The following is a 25,957-nucleotide window of genomic DNA, read 5'->3' as shown; positions in this document are numbered from 1 at the left end:
AGAAACTCACTAAACTTAGCCATTTGAATTGCTTTAAGAGGAGGAACAAAGGCCCAATTTGATCATGGTCATGTGAGCACGAGTTGGTGAGACAAGACAATAGAGCTCACAGGTTTGTGAGAAGGTTGCACAAGTTTATGTGTGGAGCTTGTGAGAGATTGTGAGAGAAAGGTGTGTTAAGAGAAGCTTGTGCGCATAAATTTAGGATGCAAGGATCAGCAATCTCGCAAGGGTTTCAAGCTCGGTTCAAGGTAGGAAAACAAGTTTGTTTACAAATTGAAATAAGTTGTATTTGTACGAGATCTAATGCTCAGTTTCTATCAATAATCAAGCAAAGGGTTTTCACAGTTGCGTTCCCTAGAAAAAATATTGTATTTTGCTCTTGTGTGATTGTGATTTATTTTTGTTCCTATTCTACTGCAAAGTTTAGTAGAGAAATTATTTGTTTATATGAAAAGAAATTATATTTCAGATAGTTCATATTAGTAGATCAAAATTTTGTGGATTTTCTACAGTATCCGATGTCAATATGCTTTGACTTGTCATGAAATACTGGATTCTCCATGAGTGTGACACAACTATGATTATCGCAATAGATCACGATTGGTCTCAGTTTTTGAAAAATAAGCCATGCAACATCTTGTGAAGCCAAATGGCCTCACAACTAGCCTGACTAGATGCCATATACTCTGCCACTGCAAAACCCAGTGCCACTAATCTATGTTTCTTGTTGAACCATGACACTACCGCCGAACCCAACATGGAATAGCATCACGATGTACTCTTCCTGTCACTAGCACTGCCTAACCAATTTGAGTCTATGTAGTCAGTCAACCTGACTCCATCCCCCTAGATATAGTCAAGTCCATAATCCATTGTGCCCTGTAGATAACACAACACATGTTCTGCAGCGACCCAAAGCACCCTCTTGGGCTCCACCATGAAATGACTCAATGTGTTGACTGTGAAACAAATATCTGGTTTGGTATTGACCAAATACATCAAAAAATCGATCAACTAGCGAAATAAAGTGACATCTACCAACTCAAAATTAGAAGCATGCAGCTTCTTACAATTGGTAATCATAGGCATGGTCATGTGCTTGCAGTCCTCCACATGAAATATCCTCAATATGCCCACTGCGTACTATCCCTGTCCTAGGAAGATATGGCCATCATCCTACCAAATCACCAATCCCATAAAATAGTGCATCGGTCCTATATCCGTCATCTTGAATTTTGAATCAAGGTCTCTCTTACAGTGTTCAATGAGTTCTCCTCTCCTATAATAAACAAATCATCTACATACAGTACAAGAATGAGCGGATCCTCGCTAACCACAATCTAATATAGGTTCAGATCCACGTCACTCTTCTCGAAACATATCTACTACAAGTAGGAATCAATCTGCGAATACCACACTCTCGGTGCCTACTTCAACCCATACAACGCTTTCTTCAATCTGAATACATGAGAATCTCTCCCATGCATCTCAAAGCCTTGTGGTTTCTTGATATATACCTCTTCCTGTATGATCCCATTGAGAAAAGCGATCTTCGCATCCATCTGATGGATCTTCCAACCCATCTCTGATGCAATGGAGATCATTTCTTTAATCGAATTGTATCGAGCCACAGGTGTGAATGTCTCATAGTCAATTCCATCTACCTGTGACAAGACTCGTGCCACAAAATGAGCTTTGTACTTCTCAATGCTGCCATTTGCAACATATTTGATCTTGTAGAACCATCTTGAAGTCATAACTCATTTTCCCTCAGGCCTAGGCACAATCATCCACACATCGTTCTTCATGGTGGAAGCACTCTTCCACCATGGCAACCCTCCAAACTATTGGCTTGCAGCCTCCTCATAGCTAGATGGCTCGATCTCCACAATGCTACTCACCATAGCCAAATAGCTACCAAACCTCTCGAGAAGGTCTACTCTATGAAATTTCCACGATTGCAATAAATTGGATATTTATCTTCTAACTACTACAATTTATTTGTCTTCTGTAAATTACTTTACAGCAAATAACGATAAATTCACTATTGCAATCTTCACAATAAAAATGTTGTGGAATATAAAAGTGGAATTAAGAAAATAATGCACACAAACATAAAATATAACACAATTATTTTTGGACAATTATCTCTGGAAAATCCTTGAAGGGAATACAAATGCAGCAGATGAGGGTTTTATTATTATAAATTCTTCAGTAATTTAGGAGAACAATAATTTGCTTGTCTCTCACTGGCAAAGCTCCGACTAATACTAGAAACATAAACTGGAGACACCCTGTCTCCCTCTTCAACCAAATCGGCCTCCACCTAGCCACTCGTACTCTCTCCTGGAACACGCACTGTCGTCCTAAAATGCGTAGATTTAACAAAGGAAAATTCTCACAACCACGGAATCACCTTCTTGCAAGTCGTCATGCCTCCCTCTCCCTCTAAAACCCACTTGCTCTACCTCCGAAAAATAGATCCAGCCTCTAGCAACTGAAATGTGGTCTCCTCCGGCAACTCGCACTAGGAAATTTGGCTACTCACATTAGTTGTAGCAACCTCCTCTACAGATAAATTCGACCTCCTCTTCATGTCTCCTAGAACACTAGAAAATACAGAGGAAATCTTCCTCCAGATCACTGCTCCCAAATCTCTGTTGAAACCCTTGCCTTTGATGCTTCCCTAACTTCAACTACGCCCTTGTTGAATACTTGCAATTGGGTAGTCGAACTACTCAACTCACAATTGATTTGATGTCACTTCTCCAAACCCTTCAACATACTCTTATAATCTCTCGTTGGAGTCTCAACAACCACAATTACATCACAACCGATGGCTAAGATCAAGTTGACTTCATCAATGGAAGTCTCTAGAGAAAATCGAAGTTCCTCAATTAATTCACTTTAATTAACTAGTTTTCCTAAGTTAGACTTAGGAAAAAATTTAATTATGGCTAATTAATTTAAATGAGCCATCTCCAAGTCTTTTCTCTCAAAACCTTTTCTGGGTTTTGGAGATCTCGTGTTCCTTAGCCTCTTAGACATTATAGAGACTTGAACACCTATCCACTGCTAACCCAAAAACTAACATACTCTCATGAACTGACCACTTGGGCTTTATCACTGTCTCCTAGGCTTCCTACAAGGTATCACAAAGCCATTTAGGCTTCCTCTTCCCTAAAGTAGTCGCTCGAATTGGGTTGGGTATATCCCCCTCTATAATTAGTACTCCTGATGATGATGCCCCTATGGTTCGCAGTGAACCTGTACTCTAGGAACCAACGGCCAAGGTAACTATAACCAGTGGACCCGTCAACCCTAAAGCCTGTGAACCACGAAACCCTTGTGAACTTGGACCCTATGGTGAACCTCCCTGTTGTGCACTACTCTTCTAAGTACTCTGTTGCTTTACATGACCCAAAATTCTTGACCCCCTCAAGGCTCGCTCCACCTCGAACCTCGCCACCACCTTCCTCAAGGCTGGAATATAGATCTGATAAGCCCTTGAGGTCTCGTTGTACCCAACAAAAATGCCCTTTTTTTCCATGGGATCCATCTTTGTCCTCTTCTTTAAAGTGACATGCGAATATGAAGGCACCCAAAAATCCTAAAGTGCCCCACCTTTAGCTTCCTTCCAATGAAAGCCTCCTCACGAATATTGCTCCCCAACACTCTATGTGGACCCTTGTTTTGCAAATATATTGTAGTGTTGCATGCCTCTTCCCATAAGAAAAATGGTAACCCCTAATCATGCAACATTGCTCTCGCGGCCCCAACTATGGCTTTGTTCTTCCTCTCAGCAACTTCATTCTGTTGAGGGGTGTAAGGAACTGTCCACTCTCTCCCGATGCTTACACTAGCACAAAAATCTTTGAACTCATGAGAGGTGTACTCGCCCCCATTGTCAAACCTCAAGACTTTGATCTTCCTCCTTGTCTAATTCTCCACGAGAGCTTTAAACTCTCAAAACCTTTTGAAGACCTCACCCTTGGTCTTCAAGAAAAGGATCTAGGACTTCCTAGAGTAGTCATCAATTAAATACCTAATCAAAGAAGATGAAGATATAGGACCACATAGATCTGAATGAATCAAGTCTAGGATACCACTCTCTCAACTATCACTGCTTGGAAAGGTTGTCTTGGTGTATTTTCCCAAAGCACACCCCTTGCACACATCATGAGGCTCCGTGCCAAACACTAGTATGCAATAAGTATCTCCCTCTAAATGCACAAAGCCATGATGCAAGTGTGCCATCCTTTTGTGCCATAGCACACATAAATCAGTGTTGTTGGTAGTGAATACCAGTGCTCCCATTGGTTGAAACATAAGTCTGTACAACTTCCCAAAGCAAACTCCAATCACTTTCGCCGAGGTGATGCTAGATTCCTTGGGATACATGAGGACCTATTCATCACCGAAAACCACTACATATCCTCTGTCCTTAATAGCAGATACAGAAATGAGGTTCTTCTTCAACCCCAAAACATACAAGACCTCTGTCACTTTCAAGGAAGGATGTGACTCCCCCTAAAAGGATATGGTCCCCACACCAACTGCTCTAACTGTAGAGTCATCACCAAACACTAGCCCTTGATTTATGTCTCTCAAAACCATACTGTGAAGTGTTCTCTGACACCTGTCATGTCACATGTGGCATGAAGCTCCATTGTCTAAGTACCACACACTGGAGGATAAATTTGTGGCAAGGCTCAATACCATAAAAAACTCTATGTCAAACGGTGTGGCGAACTCATCTATTTCTGCGGAAGCTGTAACGTTCTTCTTCTTTCCCTTCTTGTTGGGACACTAAAAGGCATAGTGCCCCATTTTCTGGAAAGCAAAGCATCTCACTTTGCTCATGTCCTTCTCTTGTGTCTTTTGTTTCCCTTTCTGCTTGGTCCCACTTGTGGACCCCTTCTTGGACTTCTTCTTGCCCTTAGTTGCAAGGGCAACATTTTCCTCCTCATCCACCCCACCATGTTGACTGCCATTCTTGGCATTCCTCCTGATCTCCTCCTGAATGAAATCATCCCACATCCAATCTAGAAGTTTCATTCAGGATTCTAGCTTTATATTTATGACAAATTTCCCAATGCGTTAGATTCACATGCAGATTAAGAAGCGTGCATGGGAGATGTAGGGCAATTACATGGACACTTTCAAATTCTTGATTCCACTAGTTTTTAGCAGTTTCTATTATTAGAAACATGGTATTTTTCATCAGTAGATGACAGTATATTGGGATACCTGTTGGGAAGATAGTTTGATGGTGAAAATTTGGGATGAATCAGAAGAGTTGATATTTTTGGCAATATTGTATTTTTTGAGTTTATATTTTTATTAGTTAAAACAACATAAAATTATATTTCCAAGGACCCAATTGAGAGATTAGCCCATGGTTCTGATTTCAGAAAAATCCAAGACAATGAGTTTTGGGGCTATTTTAGGCAAGCAATTTTTAGCGGGTAAAGGATATTTCAGGCAGGGTGATTACATTTATGATTTTTGGGTGTGCAATATGGCAGAGTATCATACTATTAATGCAAAATTTTAGTCCATTCTTGGTACTCTTATTTTTCAGGGACGTGTTATGTTTTGACCCCTACTATTTTTAGAGGTTTGTGGTTGAATTGTGGGTTTCATGTGACCAGTTGGGACTTGTGTATCACTATTTTGGCCATATAGAGGGCCCCCACCTTTTGGGCTTGAAATTTTTAACTTTTGAGACAATCATGCTACTTGTGGTCTAGAAGGCTTTTCTTGTGAAGTTTCCTCAATTAGAAATCCTATTTTCGCCTCCACCTAGAGTGCATGGCATGAGGATCTATTTTTATTATTGAGGAGAGTGTTTGAGGAAAGACACTTGCTATTTTCAACAGAGGATGTAAAGTGTGGCTTCATGAGGATGGTTTTTGGGAGAATGCCTTAATTACACTTTTATTTTCTGCCTGAATAGGGCACATGGCTTGCACGAGAGTTAGGACTTGCTTTATTTTGGATTATTATCATTTTAATGCCTCCTATGCTCTCTTTGAGAGGAGTTATCTTTGGCATGCTGCACTTTTGACTTCCATTGATAGATGCGGATATTTTGGCATACTCAACTGCCTACCCTATAATTGCAGAGGGGGAAGGGTGAAAAAGGTTAACATGTTATAGCTTACTAGTGATTATCTTCGAGTCCCTTGCTTTTCACACCCTTTTCAACTTGTTGTTGTGAGAGGACATAGTCATTATTGAGAGGTAAAGATTGCTCACTTTGTATTCACATGGTTGTATCCCTGAATACTAGTGTGAGAATTCTCTTGGAAGTGGTGGAATGCCCACCACGAGCTCTTGTAGGTAACACTTGAAAGTGATAGTCCCGCAAACCTTGTAATTGCAGCTTTAGAAGTAAAGATAGTGTATATTCAGGCACTTAATCTCATTGTCTATTGCATTTCTCCTATACTTTGACTTCTCAAAATGATTAATTGCAAGAAGTGCTCCACCTTAATTAATTTTCTGCACACCATAGCCCATGAGATTCAAGTCACTATTCATAATCTATGAAAACAGATCTGCACTACTAAGAGCATGTTTTCATGGTTTAACAGCAGATATACACATTTCTCAAGGCAGCAGTCTATTCTTCAATATAATCTACATTTTTGCTTCTTGTTTGGTGTGGTTTTATGCAGATTACAAGTCTGATACTTTGAATTACAGAAAGCATTTATTGCAGTTTAGCAGTGTTTTTTGATCTTCAAGGTGCATACATTCCTTACAGTTTGCATAAGGATTCCCTCCATGGTTAATAAGCCTCGATCCAAAGTGCTGGGAGATCATACAAGGTGACAGTGTAAATTCTCCAGCTACGTTGGAGTGCTCCCAGTTTCAAGTGATAACAAGTCTCTACTCAAAGAAGATAGGAGCATCAGCTGACATACCAAACATGTGCCACATATTGGCTCTACTTCCACTAGAAGTCACCAATTGTGACTTAACATAATCTCTGACACACTTGATGATGGAGTTCTATCTTAACGTGCCTTGAACAAACTTGGTACCTTGACTTCACTCCCCAGAAGAATTAGAAGGTGCTGTGTTTTCATCTTGAGTATATTAAACATTTCTAGTGTAGACACAGATGCAGGTGTTTGGACTGCTTTCAACATTGATTACTCGCTACATCATGAATATCTTGAACTCTGAAACTGATGTAGAATGTGAGTTGCATTTAACAAACTGCATAAACTGTAAAACAGATTATCAAGACTCCCACACTAAAAATTGAGAAGCCAGTGCAAAACATAAACAGTGATTTCTTTACCGGAAGCAACATCATTCTAAACAGTTTCCCACGTTGATTGAAGATTCATATAACTTGTATTCCTAGTGAGTACCTGAAGAAGGCCATAACGATCATATGGCAGCCGACCAAGCATAGGTTCTCCTTGCCAATCAATCCGTCGATCCTGATCACGCCTTCCATCACTCACATCAACATGAACAGAAATACAAGCTTCAGGATCATCCATATCAATCTTATAACAGCCATTGCAAGGCTTTGCTTGTTTTACTGTGTTTGCCAGCACACTTTTCAAGATGATATCTGCATGCTCTGAAAATCTGTCCAAACATAAAGACATTTCATGAATAAATCCTTGCTTCCCATAACGGATGGATTTATTGCAGTTCAGGACTATTTTACTGGCTGTATATAATCAACAAAATGGATTGTGAAAACATGACATAGTAAGTGAAATACCTGTTACAAGTAATATAATCAAATGACGGGACTGGAGCATCATCTATATCATTGGTACATGGTATGCTTACAGCCTCCATTCCATGTGATATGTCCACACAAATAAGATTCTTACCTAGATATTGTACAGTACTGGCATCCTGCACTCTCCTGTACAAATAAAGGAAAGATGACATCAACCAGATATTATTTTATAACAGCACTGAAACCGAAGCTGCTTGAGGAAAATAGTCTATCTATAGTTTGTGGCAACCATCTGGTTGTCTCCTCAAATGTCAAAGCGGCTGGCAAGACATGTGCAAAAACAACATAAACCAGTCTAAGGTTAGGGCATCCACCTCAAACAGATGACCTACTAAGTTACTAACTAAAGACTATATTTAGTAATGTTGCTGACATCAGCATTGGGATAAAATCAGCAAGGGTCCAGAAAAACAAAAATTCCTAAAAATTGGCAAACATCAGAAAAATTTTAAAAAATACAACAATATTTCTTTTTTTCAAGTATTTTAACATCTAAAGTAACCACATCAAATAAATGCATTGCCACATAATATGAAAACAAAACTAATATATAAGATGTATAAGGTGTCTAGTCCTACATCACACATCAACAATAAGTCATGTCCTGAATCCTAAGTCCTGACTCAGCGTCAAAATATCAACAAAAAATATAATAAATGTGTCTCATCATCATGACTCATCTACAATGAAATTAGATACATACACTAGTGATTCGCCTACCCCTTTTTCAGGCAAAGGTAATGGCTTTTCCTCAAAAGGAAGAAGGCCTTGGGGATAGCGTTGGTCTTTGACATCCTCTAGAAGGAGGAGGAGGAAGTAGACTCTGATGACTTCCATTGGTGCCCATGCTACTGCTAAGTCCAACTCCCTCCGTCTGAGTCCCTAAGGTGGTGGTGTCACCACCTCCTCCTCCTCCACCTCTAACTCCCCCTCCTCTGCGAGCTCCTCCAGTGCCTCCTCTAACCAATCAAGGACTGATTCCATGACAGGCCTCTCGATCTCAACCCTCCATGCAACAGAGATGTCATGTCAAAGCTAAATGTTCTTCCCACCATCCTATATATCTCCATTTCTTTAGAAATCTCCACATGTTCTTGTTAAGATGGTCCCAATATCTAAACACAAGTGAGGAATCCATCCATCACCTCAGCATCAAATATCAAACCATAGAGTAAGAAAATGGGGGGTTGAGGTAGATCCCTAGAGCATGAATGGGGTGATGGAGTGTATTGTTCCATTGCTCATCAATCAGTCTCCTATCAATAGTTGTTTCTCAAACCCATCATCCCCCTTATCCTCATAATGGTAACAACAATTGATACCTGGATATTTGCAACAGTGAAGTATTGAGGTCTGCACATAATATTCTACTTGTCAACAAGGCTACAGAATGTAGACCGAGACCATACAGATCACTTCACAGAGCCCATGGTCCTCTTTAGGAGATTGTGACAGACAATGATTGCACTTCTTTTCTGCTCTTAAGATAAGAAGCAGCAGATATAGACAGTTCAGTTGATCACAAATGAAATTTCCCAGACATTCTAAGATTACTCGCACAAGAAAGAGGATTAAACTTGTTTCCAGCTGTTGGAGATTAGATTGGTAATCTTCTTACAAAGATCGTTCTTTTACTCAAGCTGAAAATACTTTAGGATGTAAAATCAACCTTAATGAAGCCGCAAACCACAAAAGATAAGGCTGCTTCAGATAATAGCGATTTTGTCCTTAGATCAATGGAATTAACTCCTTCGCTGACCTTCGAGACTTCTTCAAGCCACCGAAATACACCTACAGTTCAGAATTTAATGCCTTTCTTCAAGTCTTTCATCAGATGCAATGCTACTCCACAGGGCCAAGGTTCTAGATAGCTACTTTTTGATGCTTTAAGAAAGCTGCAACAAAATTCTTCGAGGATAAGCCAGATATCCTTCTTGCAGTTCTATGACAAGGATAAAAATCCCACTGGACTGTTCCAGGAACGTAGTGATAGACATTCACTCAATTTTAATGCCTCCGTCACTTGCAAAGAATAAGTAATGAACCCTGTTGACCTCTACTGGTCAACTTCCCATGCAGTACACCCTCTTTTCTTGGCAGAAAGGGGTAGCACCTGAACGACGTGTCCGTGCCAGCCTACAGTCATCAGCAGCTTGATCATTTCAATTGTAAACCCAGTCTGCATGTATGAATTGTAAATAATCTAAGCAGATCAGAGTCATGTATGTAAAATTGCCTAGGTGGACCTAACTTTCTATGATAATCTATGTCCCGGAAGGTTTTTCGTCTCACCGATCCATGGATCGGCAGAGTTTTCCTCAATGTTTTAAGACTCCGACTCGGCCGAGGATCGACTCCGACTCCGAATCCGAAACGGTAATGACTCGGTCGTAAAAAAATACATTAAATATTTTTTTTTATTAAAAAACATAATTTTAGATATTTTAAACATAATTTTAAAGATTTTCATTCATGTTTCCAAACACACAACATTATAGTATAGATGGAAGACAACATATGATCAAAGTAGGCTCATGAACCAATCCACTATATCAAATTTGACTTCTCTCATGCTTTGATACCATGTAGAAAATTATTGTATTGTTGTAGCCCACCCAGTTTCAAGTTTTTGCATGGTTTAATGCCCAAAACTTATCATAAACATATAACTGATATCCCCACAACCAACAAATAGAGACAAATCTGTTACTAGGCAATCTCCTCCCTCTCAACCAACAATTCTTTGGGTTTCTGACTGAGGTTTAGTAACTGCTGTTCGCTGATTCTGCAGAATATAGCTTGCTGGTCTTTGTATCAGCTAACTGATATAACATTAAATTTGCATTTAACATGAAATAAAGAACTACTCTACTATCTTTCACTTTTCAGCTGATACAAGAAATTAGTGCAAGCACACAAACATGGAAATTTAGATACTTATTTTTGGTCTAAGACACTGGAAAAATCCACAAGGGGATTTTATATTGCTTTAAGGAGATTAATACACAGAGAAAATTAATCTTATCTCCCTTGTTGTCTTGCTAAAGTCATTGCCAGGTCACATTGAAAATCAAGCCCTCTCCCTCAGTCATAAACTCACACTGAGTTAGCTTAGTTTTCTGTGCAACTAACAGTGGGTTGTGTTGAATCTTGATGCCAAACTGAGTATGAAAGTACTGGGATTTTCTGCCACCTATCCAACTGTTAACAACCTTGCACTGTGAGCTGAATAAAACGCTGACTGGGAGCTGAAACGGGGCCTCTTTAACCCGGAAAACGACCTGAAATCATCTTGCTAACTCGGGCTGGAAATAACTACAGAAAATGGAAATAACCAGGACCAGAAAAGTGAATTTTTTTTTGTGTTTTTACGCTGCCCAGCCGTCCCCTTGTGACTCGGCCGAGTCATATCGGACCCGGCCGGGTTGACCGAGTCACACATGACTCGGCCGAGTCATTGGATGACTCGGCCGAGTCATGTGTGACTCGGTCAACCGGACCGGTTACTTGGCCGGGTCAGTCCTGAGGCTATTGAAACGGTTCGACTCGGCCGTTTCGGTTTCGAAACGGCCGGTTTGTAAAACAGTGGTTTTCCTTCAAACCTGACCCCAAAGCCGGGATGGATTTTGTCATTAGAACTTTAGGAGAATCCTAGTGTGTTAATATGCTAGATTATAGTTGTGTCGCAGAACTGGGTGATTTATGAGGGTCTGTGTTAAGTGGGCTTGTCCCCTTGAGATGTAAGTTGTAAAAGTCATGATGTAATGTGTCTTGAGGGTCGAAAAATGTTTTAAATCCCCTCGTGAGTCCTAAGTCCTAGGTCCTGGGTGATGTTTCGAAAGGTTTAGTTCGATGATCCATTTAAAAAATGAAATAAAATAATAAATAATAAAAAAATTTAAAAAATTTAAAAATTTAAAAAAATGAAATAAATAAAAAATAATAAAAAAAAATTTAAAAAATAATAATAAAATAATAAATAATATAAAAAATTTAAAAATTTAAAAAAATGAAATAAATAAAAAATAATAAAAAAAATTTAAATTTTAAAAATTTTAAAAATAATAATAAAATAATAAATAATAAGAAATTTTAAAAATAATAATAAAAAATTAATTGAATAAATCGACGGATGAGATCAAGAGATGTCTTGATCTTCATCAACGGTCGAGATCATTTCTACATGGATCATTCGAACTAGCCGTTGGGATCATTTCCTTTATATAGGGTCTTAGGTGGTCATTTCAGATTCATTCGATCTGTGAGTCAGATACTGAAGAAGCTCTCTTGTAAATCTGTTTCTGGTTAATAAAGGAAGACTTTGGGGTCCATATCTTGCTGGTGTTACTCTCTTGGAATGTTGTGAGATCATTTCATTTTCTGCATATGTTATTTTCAGCCATTAATAATAGCTTTTCGTAGAGTATTGTGAGCACAGGTATCTTGTTCACTTGCTAGGGTTTGGGTGCTGTTAGGGTTTCTGAAGTAATGGCAGGTATCTCCATTACTGTTTGAGATCTAGCAGCATTTTTGCCCTCTTTGTTGACGGTTGTTTTGAGCTGTGCAGAAAACATTTTCTGAAGGAAATTTGTGGGCGTTCGGGGAAGTTCTCAGCTGAACCAGCCAACTCCCGCAAGCATTTTTTTTGCTGAGCCCAGTTGGACTTGATCCTGGGTCTATCATTCGGTTTATTTTTCTAAGTTTGCATGAGAGATTTTCTGAAGTTCTTCACAGTGACGATCTGAAATTTCTGTTCTTTAAAATGTTTTCCGTGCTTATTGCTGAATCTGGCTGTGAAGGGGCCAAATCTGTAAATTAATCAGTTGTCTTAGGGTTTCAATTTTCTCTGATCTAGGGTTTCAAATTTTTTGCTTTATGCAGTTTTTATCAGGGTTTAGGGTTTTTAGGTTTCATTTTATCACATAAAAAATTTGGAAAATCATTTTTGCCAGTTTCAGTTGTTTTTCATCTTATATCTTAAGATCTGAATTTTTCAAGTCGAGATGCGAATATGATATCTAGTTAATGGTCTAGGATTCTCGTGGTGGTTTAAAGCATTTATCTTTTTTCAAAATTCTCAGTCGCTGGATATCGTTTGGTTATGTGATTTCGCTGATACCTTTTGATGACAAATGATTGTTGTTCACGGTTTATTTTTCTATATCTAACAAGTAATCATTTTAACAATAATCTCTTAAGGCACTGGTCTGCTAAGTTAATCAAATCCATCGAGTGCCTTTCATATCGTGTCTCGTGTCTCCCAACCAACTGGTCGACAGTTGGTCTCATCATCTCACAGGGACTACCCCCCTTAGCCGCGGGAGACAGGCTTAAACGGAGGGATCGGGGATCAGAGTGACAGCCCCCGGTCTGAGGGTTGTCGTGTCAATCCGCGCGACAACATTTTTTGGCGCCGTTGCCGGGGACAGAGTTTTTCTGTTCCTGGAGTTTCATCTTCTCATCTTTCTCATCTCTCATTTGAGCTGGCAGATTCGACCTTTGGGGGTTATCATTTGGATCTTTCATTGCCTCATCAACATATCTTCGGTTTGTTTCTTGTTTGGGTGGCGACTCCATTTTTCTCATTTTTCCCAGACAAGAAACCTCCTGCATATCTGTTTGTGATTCCTTTTTGGATCTTAGAATCAGATTCATTGTTCAAGTGGCGACTCCACTTCTTTCATCTCTTAATTTTCTTGAGCAGAAATCTTTTTCTATTATCCAGTTGATCCCTTATTGTTCATCATGGATTATTCATTTAAACCATGTCATTTTACTGATAATCTCCATGATCTTCCGAAAGAGGCCGTTGGTAAATTATTTAAGTTCTCGGGTGGTGATTCGGTCACTGTTGGACAGCATTTAAACAGGTTTACTTGTGTAATGATCTTGTATTGTAGATTTCCTCAATATAATCATGAAGATTTCAAGATGCGTCTATTTGTCCATTCTTTACAGGGTGATGCCTTGAATTGGTTTAATAATTTTCCTAATGATTTTTTCACTTCTTTACAAGACATTGTTGATGCTTTTAAAGATAGATATGATAGTCCAAACAGCTTGCCTTCTAGCTCTAAAATTGTGCAACAGAAAGATGAATCTTCATATCAGAATGTGTCTTCCACCGAAAATATTGCAGATCAGGTTCATGATAGTGAAAAATCAGGGACAAATGACAATGAAAGGGAAGAGCAAAAGCAAATTTTACGAGATCTAATGATGCTGGTGAGAAATATGGAAATCAATCAAACTAATTATGTCAATGATGTGAAAACTTTATGCACCCACCTGGAAAAACGTAATAGGGAGATTGAGGTCACGCAAAGTCACCATGCTAGAGAAATTGAGGTCATGAAAACTAAATATGAAACAGAAATTGGAAACATGCATAGCAAGATGTCAGTCTTAGAGGAAAATATGGTGACCATGAAAGCTGATCATGATAAGGAAATTGACTCTATGCAAAACAAGTTATTAACTATGGATGAGGAAATGACTATCATGACGTTCAATCATAATAATCAAGTGGCTGACATGCAAGCAAATCATAAAGAAGAAATAAATTTCATGCAACATTGCTTGATGGACATAAAAGAAAAGAATGATAAAGTAATAAAAGACATGCAAGAACACCATGCCAGACAAATCAGTGCTACAAAGGTTGAACACTCTAGACAGATGGATGCCATTAGAATACAGGTTCAAAGGTTTCAGCAATTGGAAGATGAAAGAAACCAGGTAACATCAACAGATCAGGAGCCTTCTCATTTGCCGCAACAAGCTTCATCTTATTATGAGGAGGTCATTAGTTCAATTGAAAGATGGTTAATTGAAGGTGATCCAGATAGATTTAAGAATGATAAAGATCAGATGCAAGATGAAGAAAGACATAGCACGCATATCTTACATACTTCATCTGATAGCTTTGAAACAGAAAGTACCAGGTCATCAGTAATTCAACCAGCCAGAAAGAAAAAGCGCAAGAGAAAGAAAATGAGAAGAAGATTTGACGCATCAGACGGTCGCAAGCAGCTTGATTTTCGGATAGGAAAGAGTCCTACCATATGCAAAATGGGACATGGCACATCCGACAAGCAGCCGACAGATTTGCCTGAAAGCAGGCAAATGCTCAGTATGCACTATATTGAACACATCTGATGCCGTAGGGCATCCTTTGTATCGTATTTCTAACCCTACTCCTTGTTTTTTCCGCATTTTCGTTTCTGCTTTAGATAGTTAATAAATGAAGAGCTTGTATCTTTATTGTGCTTAATGTATATGATGATTTTGGATGGACGCTACTTATTTTTGTGTTGTATGGATGCAGATTCTGGATTCTCACATTCCTGCAAGCAGCAATGTGTCCCCAAGTAGAGCCAGATGTTGACCTCTACTGGTCAACTTCCCATGCAGTACACCCTCTTTTCTTGGCAGAAAGGGGTAGCACCTGAACGACGTGTCCGTGCCAGCCTACAGTCATCAGCAGCTTGATCATTTCAATTGTAAACCCAGTCTGCATGTATGAATTGTAAATAATCTAAGCAGATCAGAGTTATGTATGTAAAATTGCCTAGGTGGACCTAACTTTCTATGATAATCTATGTCCTGGAAGGTTTTTCGTCTCACCGATCCATGGATCGGCAGAGTTTTCCTTCAAACGTGACCCCAAAGCCGGGATGGATTTTGTCATTAGAACTTTAGGAGAATCCTAGTGTGTTAATATGCTAGATTATAGTTGTGTCGCAGAACTGGGTGATTTATGAGGGTCTGTGTTAAGTGGGTTTGTCCCCTTGAGATGTAAGTTGTAAAAGTCATGATGTAATGTGTCTTGAGGGTCGAAAAATGTTTTAAATCCCCTCGTGAGTCCTAAGTCCTAGGTCCTGGGTGATGTTTCGAAAGGTTTAGTTCGATGATCCATTTAAAAAATGAAATAAAATAATAAATAATAAAAAAATTTAAAAAATTTAAAAATTTAAAAAAATGAAATAAATAAAAAATAATAAAAAAATAATTAAAAAATAATAATAAAATAATAAATAATATAAAAAATTTAAAAATTTAAAAAATGAAATAAATAAAAAATAATAAAAAAATTTAAAAATTTAAAAATTTAAAAAATAATAATAAAATAATAAATAATAAGAAATTTTAAAAATTTTAAAAATAATAATAAAAAATTAATTGAATAAATCGACGAATGAGATCAAGAGATGTCTTGATCTTCATCAACGGTCGAGATCATTTCTACATGGATCATTCAAACTAGCCGTTGGGATCATTTCCTTTATTTAGGGTCTTAGGTGGTCATTTCAGATTCATTCGATCTGTGAGTCAGATACTGAAGAAGCTCTCTTGTAAATCTCTTTCTGGTTAATAAAGGAAGACTTTGGGGTCCATATCTTGCTGGTGTTACTCTCTTGGAATGCTGTGAGATCATTTCATTTTCTGCATATGTTATTTTCAGCCATTAATAATAGCTTTTCGTAGAGTATTGTGAGCACAGGTATCTTGTTCACTTGCTGGGGTTTGGGTGCTGTTAGGGTTTCTGAAGTAATGGCAGGTATCTCCATTACTGTTTGAGATCTAGCAGCATTTTTGCCCTCTTTGTTGACGATTGTTTTGAGCTGTGCAGAAAACATTTTCTGAAGGAAATTTGTGGGCGTTCGGGGAAGTTCTCGGCTGAACCAGCCAACTCCCGCAAGCATTTTTTTTGCTGAGCCCAGTTGGACTTGATCCTGGGTCTATCATTCGGTTTATTTTTCTAAGTTTGCATGAGAGATTTTCTGAAGTTCTTCACAGTGACGATCTGAAATTTCTGTTCTTTAAAATGTTTTCCGTGCTTATTGCTGAATCTGGCTGTGAAGGGGCCAAATCTGTAAATTAATCAGTTGTCTTAGGGTTTCAATTTTCTCTGATCTAGGGTTTCAAATTTTTTGCTTTATGCAGTTTTTATCAGGGTTTAGGGTTTTTAGGTTTCATTTTATCACATAAAAAATTTGGAAAATCATTTTTGCCAGTTTCAGTTGTTTTTCATCTTATATCTTAAGATCTGAATTTTTCAAGTCGAGATGCGAATATGATATCTAGTTAATGGTCTAGGATTCTCGTGGTGGTTTAAAGCATTTATCTTTTTTCAAAATTCTCAGTCGCTGGATATCGTTTGGTTATGTGATTTCGCTGATACCTTTTGATGACAAATGATTGTTGTTCACGGTTTATTTTTCTATATCTAACAAGTAATCATTTTAACAATAATCTCTTAAGGCACGGGTCTGCTCAGTTAATCAAATCCATCGAGTGCCTTGCATATCGTGTCTCGTGTCTCCCAACCAACTGGTCGACAGTTGGTCTCATCATCTCACAGGGACTACCCCCCTTAGCCGCGGGAGACAGGCTTAAACGGAGGGATCGGGGATCAGAGTGACAGCCCCCGGTCTGAGGGTTGTCGTGTCAATCCGCGCGACAACAAACCCAAGAGCCAGGACCCAGATAAAACCAATAATCCAACATTTCGTCCGATTCAGCATTACACCACAGGGCCAAAAAGATAATTTCAGAGCACACATTGATTCACAAGATATTCATTTTAATTCATGCTTAGGAGGCTTAGCGGATACTCCTTTTATAGACATTGAGGAGCTTTTAAGGTTAAGTCGTTGGAGAGATTTTAGGAGAGTAATCCCTTTTAAAATTGAACTTTATTTAAATTTGAAACCCATAGGTGAGGCCGCTACCCCTTTTGGAGTTAGAGTTTCAATATTTCTTTGAAGCCAAGAGCCCTTGTAAATATGAAATCATCTTTAAAGCCCTTCACGAAATATGTTAGTCTTAAAAATTTATGAGAGCCCAACTTTCTTTACTTGAATGATATGTTGGCCAACGAGGGATTGCCACATCATCTCATTGTGGCGTTTTTGACAATAAGTCGGGGCTTCAACTTTAAACAAGGATATTTCTCAAACCGTGAGGCCACTTGTGGCGCTCAACATACCACTGGAATCAGTACAATAAGGAGCACCTAATGGTGATGGTCCTGAGATCAATGTCACAGATATTTATCTTCAAAAACCACGACAAATGTGGGGCTACAGGGTTTCCAACCATCCTTCCATTGGAGCATCCAATTGATCTAATCCAGACAAATATTAAGAGCATTCATTACGGACGTTGGCATCAATGACAACAATATTCAACACTTGTGAAGATATATAGCAGTACATCAAGTAAATATTTCATACTTTGGTTCACTATATTTTAAGAGATATGCCTTATCGAATTTAAGGATTTTGAATTATCCTGAAATTAGTTTCAAACAAGTAATCTTTGAACTTTCGTTGTAACTTCTTTCCCAGGAGTTTTCAGACTATGAAAATTTCATAGATCCAAGGGGCATACATAAGTGGCTCAGGTAAAAATTTCAAAATCACATTCCCAAAATTGGATACATGGCATGTTGTACAAGTTCACTCTTGAGAAGAAGCCAAAAGACAAGTTTTGGGAGAAGCAGACCTGGTGAAGGCAAAAGCAATAAGCAGACCTGGTGAAGGCAGAAGCAGCAAGCAGAACTTGTGAAGGCCAAAATAGTGAGCAGATCTAGTGACGGCAGAAGCAGCAAGCAATCGTGGTTAAGGGAGAAGTAGCATGCAGACTCAGTAAAGTAGGTTGGCTTCTATGAATATTTGCAATAGTGGAAATTGGTGTCTCCAGTAGGTTAGTGCCTAGAAATATTTGCAGTGGTGGTGATTGGTGTCTCCAGTAGGTTGGTGCCTATGCATATTTGCAACAGTGGGGATTTGTGTCTCTAGTAGGTTAGTGTCTACGAATACTTGCAACAATAGGTAGATGCCTACCCAAAATTATAAAAAAAAAAATTGTGGTTTTCTCCCAAAAGGGTTTACACGTAAAATATTGTGATTCATCTTTTGTAGTTGATAGCTCTCATACATGAATGTTTACTTTTGATTCAATGTTGTTAGAATAAATAAAAATTACCTTATACTAATTTAGTATAAGTTTGAGCTCACCAATTGGTATCAGAGCAGGTTCCTTCGTGTAACAAACATAATTAGGAAAATGTATGGATGTGTCCTATTTAAAAGGACACACTTCTTCATGTACACCAAGCACCCTCCTAGTACTTACATGGGAGGCGGGAGGGGGCCTTCATTGTAACTCATCATCTATTCAATATTCATCAATACATTTCTAAATACAAATATATTTTCTACACACATTGTCTGCTATAGTGGTATTAGAGCCAATAAAATCATCAGATCCTATCAAACCAAACATCATCGTACACAATTGTTAATAATTTAGTTACTATTCCATTGTGTGTTGCATAGTCCCCCGACTGTATAGTGTTGTATTATTCCGCAACCTAACAATTATCGTCGTCGTCCACCTATTTTCGTCTACCACTGATGGGGTGTAAATCGCACTAAAGCAATAAACCCCTCATTTACCATCACTCAAGCGTAGACCTGTGGTTATAAACCCACATTCTATCGGAAGCGTTAATTATATGCTTTTTCCTTAAAACCCCGGGACCACACATCTTATAGGAATACACGGAAAATATACAAAATCTTACCTTTTTCAACAGCCCTTGTACATTTCCCGATATATACCTTTATCGCTATCGCAATCGAGCGATAATGTGCCTTCCCTTCTTTCTATCGATATGCAATAATACACAAAATACATATAGGAAACATGGAAACCCCGCAGTCAACGCCTAAGCCGGACTTCAAATATTATACACCCGCATTCAGAACTCCTCGGGTCCGCTCTCGGCTTCAATCCTTTCCGCCTTCTCCGATCACCGATCGCGCCTCATCACATATCGGCGATATCGCTTAATCACATATTGGCATTCCACCCGTCCGCCAGCCTTAACTCCTCCAATTTGCGATTAGCGATTAAATCGTGACCGTCGATCTGGCACTTGATCCGACGGTCTACACTTAATTGCCTGATCGCAATCGCTTGCTCCTACGATCGGGTCCGATAACACATAAAGGTTCCGCCGATGCGATATATCGGCAATTGCTCATCGGCATTTCTTGAAGCCTGAGGTCCACCCTTTATAAACCATATTTGCCGATGCGATATCAATTGACTCTGTCCTCAGCGATATGATCATGTCCGTTGATCATATCAATCCAACGGATCTTGTGCATCACTCTTCACTTCTCGTTCTATTGATGGACTTACACTACACTCGGGTTTCCTCTGCCATACTCTGGTTTTAAACACGATATCCATATAACAATCATTCATTTAATCAATGGATCGCCATCGATCCTTCTAGTGATCGATGGTTGATCAACATGCCGACTAATGGTATTTTAGTCATCAACGCATATATACAACATAATTATTTGAAAAGGAAAAATACACAGTTCCTCTGCCTGGACACTCCTCTCTGTGTTCACCGAATTCCGCCTGGATACATATGCTAAACAAAATCACTAATACAAACAGAATTTATCATTTCATAATGAATCACACTATTCCAAACGCAGAATCAACTCTCTGTATATTAACATACAAACACATGATTGCATATTGAGGCTCTCCGTCCCTCTCTAGCCTGATTCTTCTAATTAGAGCCTCTGTTTCCTAAACTGCCCGTAGGCTTACGATTCCATCGTGAATCCTCTCGAATCCCTCTCTCTCTCTCTCTCTCTCTCTCTCTCTCTTCAGAAAAGACAGGGAAATACATATATGCTCTATCTAACAATCTCCTTCCACATAAGAAGGAATTCACTATATATTTAGAAATCATATCCTACCCTAACTAATCAATATAACTACTTGGTTTGATCTCCACGCAGGGAGGATCACTTGCCACTTATTCTCTAATTTCCTTAGTATTTGCAACAATATAACTACTTACATACTTTGAAATTAATAAAAATTAAATAACCAATTCTTCCTCCAAACTCTCATTAGCCACAACATGTGACAACACCATCACATTGCTGGCTTGGCCTAGATGCTCCTGCATCAACCACCACCATAGTGCAAAACTTGTTTGCAGTTGTCTGTTTCACTCCCCTGTCCCACCGCGAATCTGCACCATCCGCACTGTTTGTTGTCCTCGCGTCATCTTCATTCCCCACACCGCCATGTCTTATGTCGTCTGACCACTATCCTCTGCTCATATTCCATTGCATGTGTTGCTTACTATTCTTCGTACTGTGGTCAACCATCGCCTTCGTTCCTTTGTTCACTCGCCAACTTCAGCAATTTGGAGGGCCCATAGGTAGATTTTAATACCTAGTTTTTTTTTTAATATAGTTAACTTTTAATATAAATATATTTAATTTAGCTTGATATTTAGTTCATTAATAGTTATAGTTATATTTATTAATTATCGTTACTAATTATTATTGGAGTTGAAACTCCACTTTCTCTATTGTTGGAAGTAGCACGTATTCCTTGATGCCTTTTAGTTATCAAAAGAGTGCCTACACTTTGATTTATTTGAAAGTTGAAACCATCATCTAAAAAAGTTTCATGGAGTTATATGGACATAGCTCTGAAAACCCTTGTGGCGGCTAGGGTTTTGCCCTAGCTAACCAATCTATGGTTAGATTGCATGAATCTTTTACAAATCTCTTCTGCAGTTCGTTCAATGGTGAATCTCAGTGATTCAGAGAAAAAGACAGTTTCTTTTGCAGGTATGGTTGCCGATCAAACAAGCTCTTCTTCGGTTTCGTACAGTTCCATGCTGAAATTTGGTCATCGTCTTCCAGTGGTACAAGAAATTTGGGCAACAAATTGACTTGTCTAGAGGGTAGTTTGACCAGTTGTGGCTCGAGCTATATCACTAGTTAGTTTGACTTCATGTTTGACTTAAAATTAGATGTATCTTTGTTGATTTGAATAATTTCTCTAAGAAAAAGGTTGTTGGATTTTTCCCCCATGTGGGTTTTCCCAAGGTAATTTTCTTGTCTTTCTTGTTTGGTTCTCTTCATGATCCTACTAGTATTTTGTTTCTAATGTTGAGATCTTCTGTGTAATTTCTTTATGATGAATGTGAATGCAAGAAAAGATTAACCTAAGAAATCATAAGAAGTAATTATCATTTTAGAAGACCTTTGAAAAATCAACACTCCACTGCCTCCTCTAACCAATCAGGGGTCGATTCCATGACAGGCCTCTTGGTCTCAACCCCCCATGTAGCAATGGTGTCAATCCCATCCAATGAGAGATGGACTCCATGTCAAGTGTCTTTTGGAGTTGCCTCGCCCACAATCGAAGATTGTAGTAGACGTAGACTGGGTCATTAAAGCAATAGGACTCCAACCTATATGAGGTTTATAAATTATAAATTAATAATTATAAAATTAATAAATTATAATTTTCAATGAATTCAAAAAATAAACTTAAAAAATTTTAACCCGTTCCACTTCCTGGTGTGTATTTTTTCAAATACACTCCAGTGGTGCTTGCATTCGAAGGAGCTACATGTTTCGTTGAGCACTCGAATGGCAAGCTTCTGGAGATTGGGTGCTCTCCCACCATAGCTTGTTCACCACGCATCTACAACAAATAAGAGAAACATCAGAAAAAATTGAAATTTGAAAGTTGAAGCAAAGCATGAAGAGACAATAAAATCTTGGATAGCCATGTCAAAGATAAATGTGCCACCTGCCATCTTATATATCTCCATTTCTTTAGAAATTTCTACACATTTTGTTGGAGATGACACCATCTTCTGAACACAAGTAAAGAATCCATACATGACCTCAGCATTAAAACTGAAACAAGAGGAGTAAGAAAATGTGGGGTTCAAGTAAATCATTGCAGCATGAATGGGACGATGGAGTGTATTGTTCTATCGCTCATTAATCATTTTCCATATCAATTGATGTTTCTCGAACCCCTCCTCCCCCTTATCCTCATAATAGCTACGAATGAATTCTTTGGCCCTATCCATGCCCTCATACAAGTAGCCAATTGTGGGCTTGTCTCCATCAACCAACTGAAGAACCTTTACCAAAGGTTCAGTAATGGTACACACCTCCTACACTCCTGCCCAAATGCTCTCATGGTATGAAACTAGCCTGCATATGACCTCTCCCTCTTGTTTGTGGCTAAATGATAAAGCACGCCACTCCTCTTAAAGAAACATTCTCTTCACATCCCACATAGAATACAAGAGAGAATGAAGAGATATGAAGCTAGCGGCAAATAGTGTAATAGCAAGGCACACCAACTCCTTGTTATTGGTGAATCTTCACATCAAATGAAGTACATATGCATGATTATATATAAATTTTGTTATGATTTTTGATGGTTCAACACAGTGTTGTTAAAAGCGCGATTTAATCGCGCTTTTTTCAAAAAAGCGCACATTTTTGACTTAGTCGATTAAAACCCGCGTTTTATACCAAAAAAGCGCCGGTTTTTTTTATACCGCTTTTTTCCGAAAAAAGCTCGCTTTTTTCGAAAAAAGCGCTGAGGGCATGGGCAGCGGGGTTATAACAATGAAAATCGATTTTTTATTTGTCATTTCTGACTGTCGCCGTGCGGAGGAGGAGGAGAAGCCTTGAGGAGAAGCGCTGAAGGGTTTGGGTCCACTTTGGGAGCGAATCCAAGTGTTTTTAGGAGAAATCCAAGACAAGATCACCAATTTGTCCATAAAAACGGTATGTAGATTAATTTTTTTTTGTTTTACTTCTTTAAAAACTTTGTTTTTCATTGTTTTTGGTTGGGAAACTTCATATGGGCACCATTTTCCTTTTGTTTTCATTGTTTTTAAAGAATTTTTTGTAATTTTTCATTGATTTGGGATGGGTAACTTGGTATGACAATGGGAACCAATTTTTTTTTTTTTCATTTTTTTTAAACATTGTTTATGTTTTTTCATTGTTTTTTGGCATTTGCCATTTGGTTGGGTAACTTGGGTTTGGAAATTGGGATTTTGTAAATTTGTAACTTGTAATTTTGTAAATGCTAAATTGTAATTTGTAATCCTAAATTCCTATTTCCTAATCCTTATTTTTCCATAGGTTTGCAAATTCAAAATTCAAAACCAAACATGCCAAGGAAATTGGATCCTTTCTGGGAATATGGTGAACCTTTTGCTCCGAATGATAGACAAAACTTGTATTGCAAGTTGTGTGGAAAGGAGATACGCGGGGGGGTGTACAGGTTGAAGTATCACCTTGCACAAATCCCTGGACGTGATGTGGGGCCCTGTATAAATACAAATCCTGAACTTATCCAAAGAGCCATGAGAGCATTGGGAGAATTAGATCACACTAGAGAGGCCAAAGAAGAACTCAAAAGGCAACTAAAAAGGTCAGCTGAAGGAAGTGGGCCAAGTGGCACTGGTTCTACTGCAGCGTCAGTCAATCCGGTAGCTGCATCATCATTTTTTGTTCCTCGAACCACACCTGGTTCACAACCAACTATCGGTTCAATGCTAAAAAGAACTGAAAAAGAACAAGCTGATAGGTTGATGGCAAAATTTCTCCTCTGGAGTGATATTCCTTTCAGCATTGTAAGGAATAATCCATTTTTCCAACCTGTTGTTGATGCTATTGCCAGTGTTGGCCCAGGGTACAAAATCCCTTCTTATCATGATTTCAGAGGCCGGATTCTTCAAGATGAAAAGCGTGACTGCACCCAAAGATTGGAGGATTTTAGGGCATCATGGGCACAGTCAGGATGCACTGTTATGTCAGATGGTTGGACTGACCAAAAGGGGAGAACCCTTATAAACTTCTTGGTTAATTGTCCCAAGGGGACTATGTTTATCAAATCTATTGATGCAACTCATCAAATCAAAGATGCAAGAACTTTATGTGATTTGCTGGATGTTTTTATTTTGGAGGTGGGTGCAGAAAATGTTGTCCAAGTCATAACGGACAATGCTGCAAATTATGTTGCTGCTGGTAGAATGCTTATGGACAGGCATCCTACTTTATTTTGGACACCTTGTGCTGCCCATTGTATTGATTTGATGTTAGAGGACATAGGGAAAATTCCCTTTGTCAAAGATATTGTTGACTCATCAAAAAGCATCACAAAATTTATTTACAATCATACATCTGTGCTTAGCTTGATGAGAAAATGCACCAACAACAAAGAGTTGGTGCGCCCCGCCATTACACGGTTTGCGACGAGTTTCATATCTCTTCAATCCCTCTTGAATTCTATGTGGGATTTGAAGAGAATGTTTCTTTCAGAGGAGTGGCGTGCTTCGTCAATGAGCCGCAAACCAGAAGGAGAGGCCGTATGCAGACTAGTTTCATACCAGGAAGACTTCTGGGCGGGAGTGCAGGAGGTGTGCGCCGTTACTGAACCTTTGGTAAAGGTTCTTCGGTTGGTTGATGGTGAGAAGCCCGCAATGGTCTATTTGTATGAAGCCATGGACAGGGCCAAAGAAGCCATTCGGTCCTACTATGATGATAAGGGAGATGATGGGTTTCAGAAACAACTCCTTCTATGGGAAGTGATTGATGAACAATGGAACAACACACTCCATCGTCCCATTCATGCTGCTGGGCTTTTCCTGAACCCTGCATTTTCTTATGCATGTGGATTTGATTTTGATGCTGAGATCATGGATGGATTATTATCCTGTGTCCAGAAGATGGTGAGATCTCCAGAACAACGTATAGAGATCTCTAAACAAATTGAGACATATAAGATGTCAGGTGGCACATTTGGCTTTGAGATGGCTGTCACTGATAGGACGATTAAAATGCCAGGTATTTTTTAGTTTGTACTTTGTAACTTTGTTTCAAATTTCATTGTCTCTTCAAATTCCATTTTTTTCTTATGTTTATTTAAAATTTTATTTGTAATTTTGTTGTAGACGCATGGTGGAAGATGTATGGTGGCAGAGTACCCCTTTTGCAAAAGCTTGCCATATGCATCCTCAGCCAAACATGCAGCTCCTCAGAATGTGAGCGCAATTGGAGTGTATTTGAAAAAATACACAACAAGAAGCGCAATAGGTTAACACTTAAACATTTAAAATATTGCAAATTTCCAAATAAATTTTTGAATTCATTAAACAATATTTTTTTTATAATATTAATTATTAATTATTATTTCATGAACTTTGTACAGGTTGGAGTCCCATAGACTTAATGACATGGTCTATGTCTACTACAATCTTCGATTGTGGGTGAGGCAACTAGAGAGGACACC

At 38.6% G+C, this 25,957-nt stretch overlaps 1 protein-coding gene across 1 annotated transcript in view; it reads right to left on the bottom strand.

Annotated features, from left to right (window-relative positions):
* The window catches only part of LOC149154422 (uncharacterized), a 281,090-nt gene that overhangs the window by 41,831 nt on the left and 213,302 nt on the right, over nt 1–25,957 (bottom strand). Inside the window, exons 10-11 of the mRNA XM_089438498.1 lie at nt 7,757–7,906; nt 7,392–7,617 (exon numbers count right to left, since the gene is read on the bottom strand). Coding sequence (XP_089294624.1) covers nt 7,392–7,617; nt 7,757–7,906 — 376 coding nt within the window. The remainder of the gene's footprint in view (nt 1–7,391; nt 7,618–7,756; nt 7,907–25,957) is intronic.

This window comes from Pinus tabuliformis, chromosome 9, assembly GCF_031772625.1.
Source record: "Pinus tabuliformis cultivar Carrire ecotype Pingquan chromosome 9, CPIR1, whole genome shotgun sequence".
NCBI lineage: Eukaryota > Viridiplantae > Streptophyta > Pinopsida > Pinales > Pinaceae > Pinus > Pinus tabuliformis.
The sequence above is the reverse complement of the archived record's forward strand: the minus strand, read 5'-3'. Positions and strand labels throughout refer to the sequence as shown.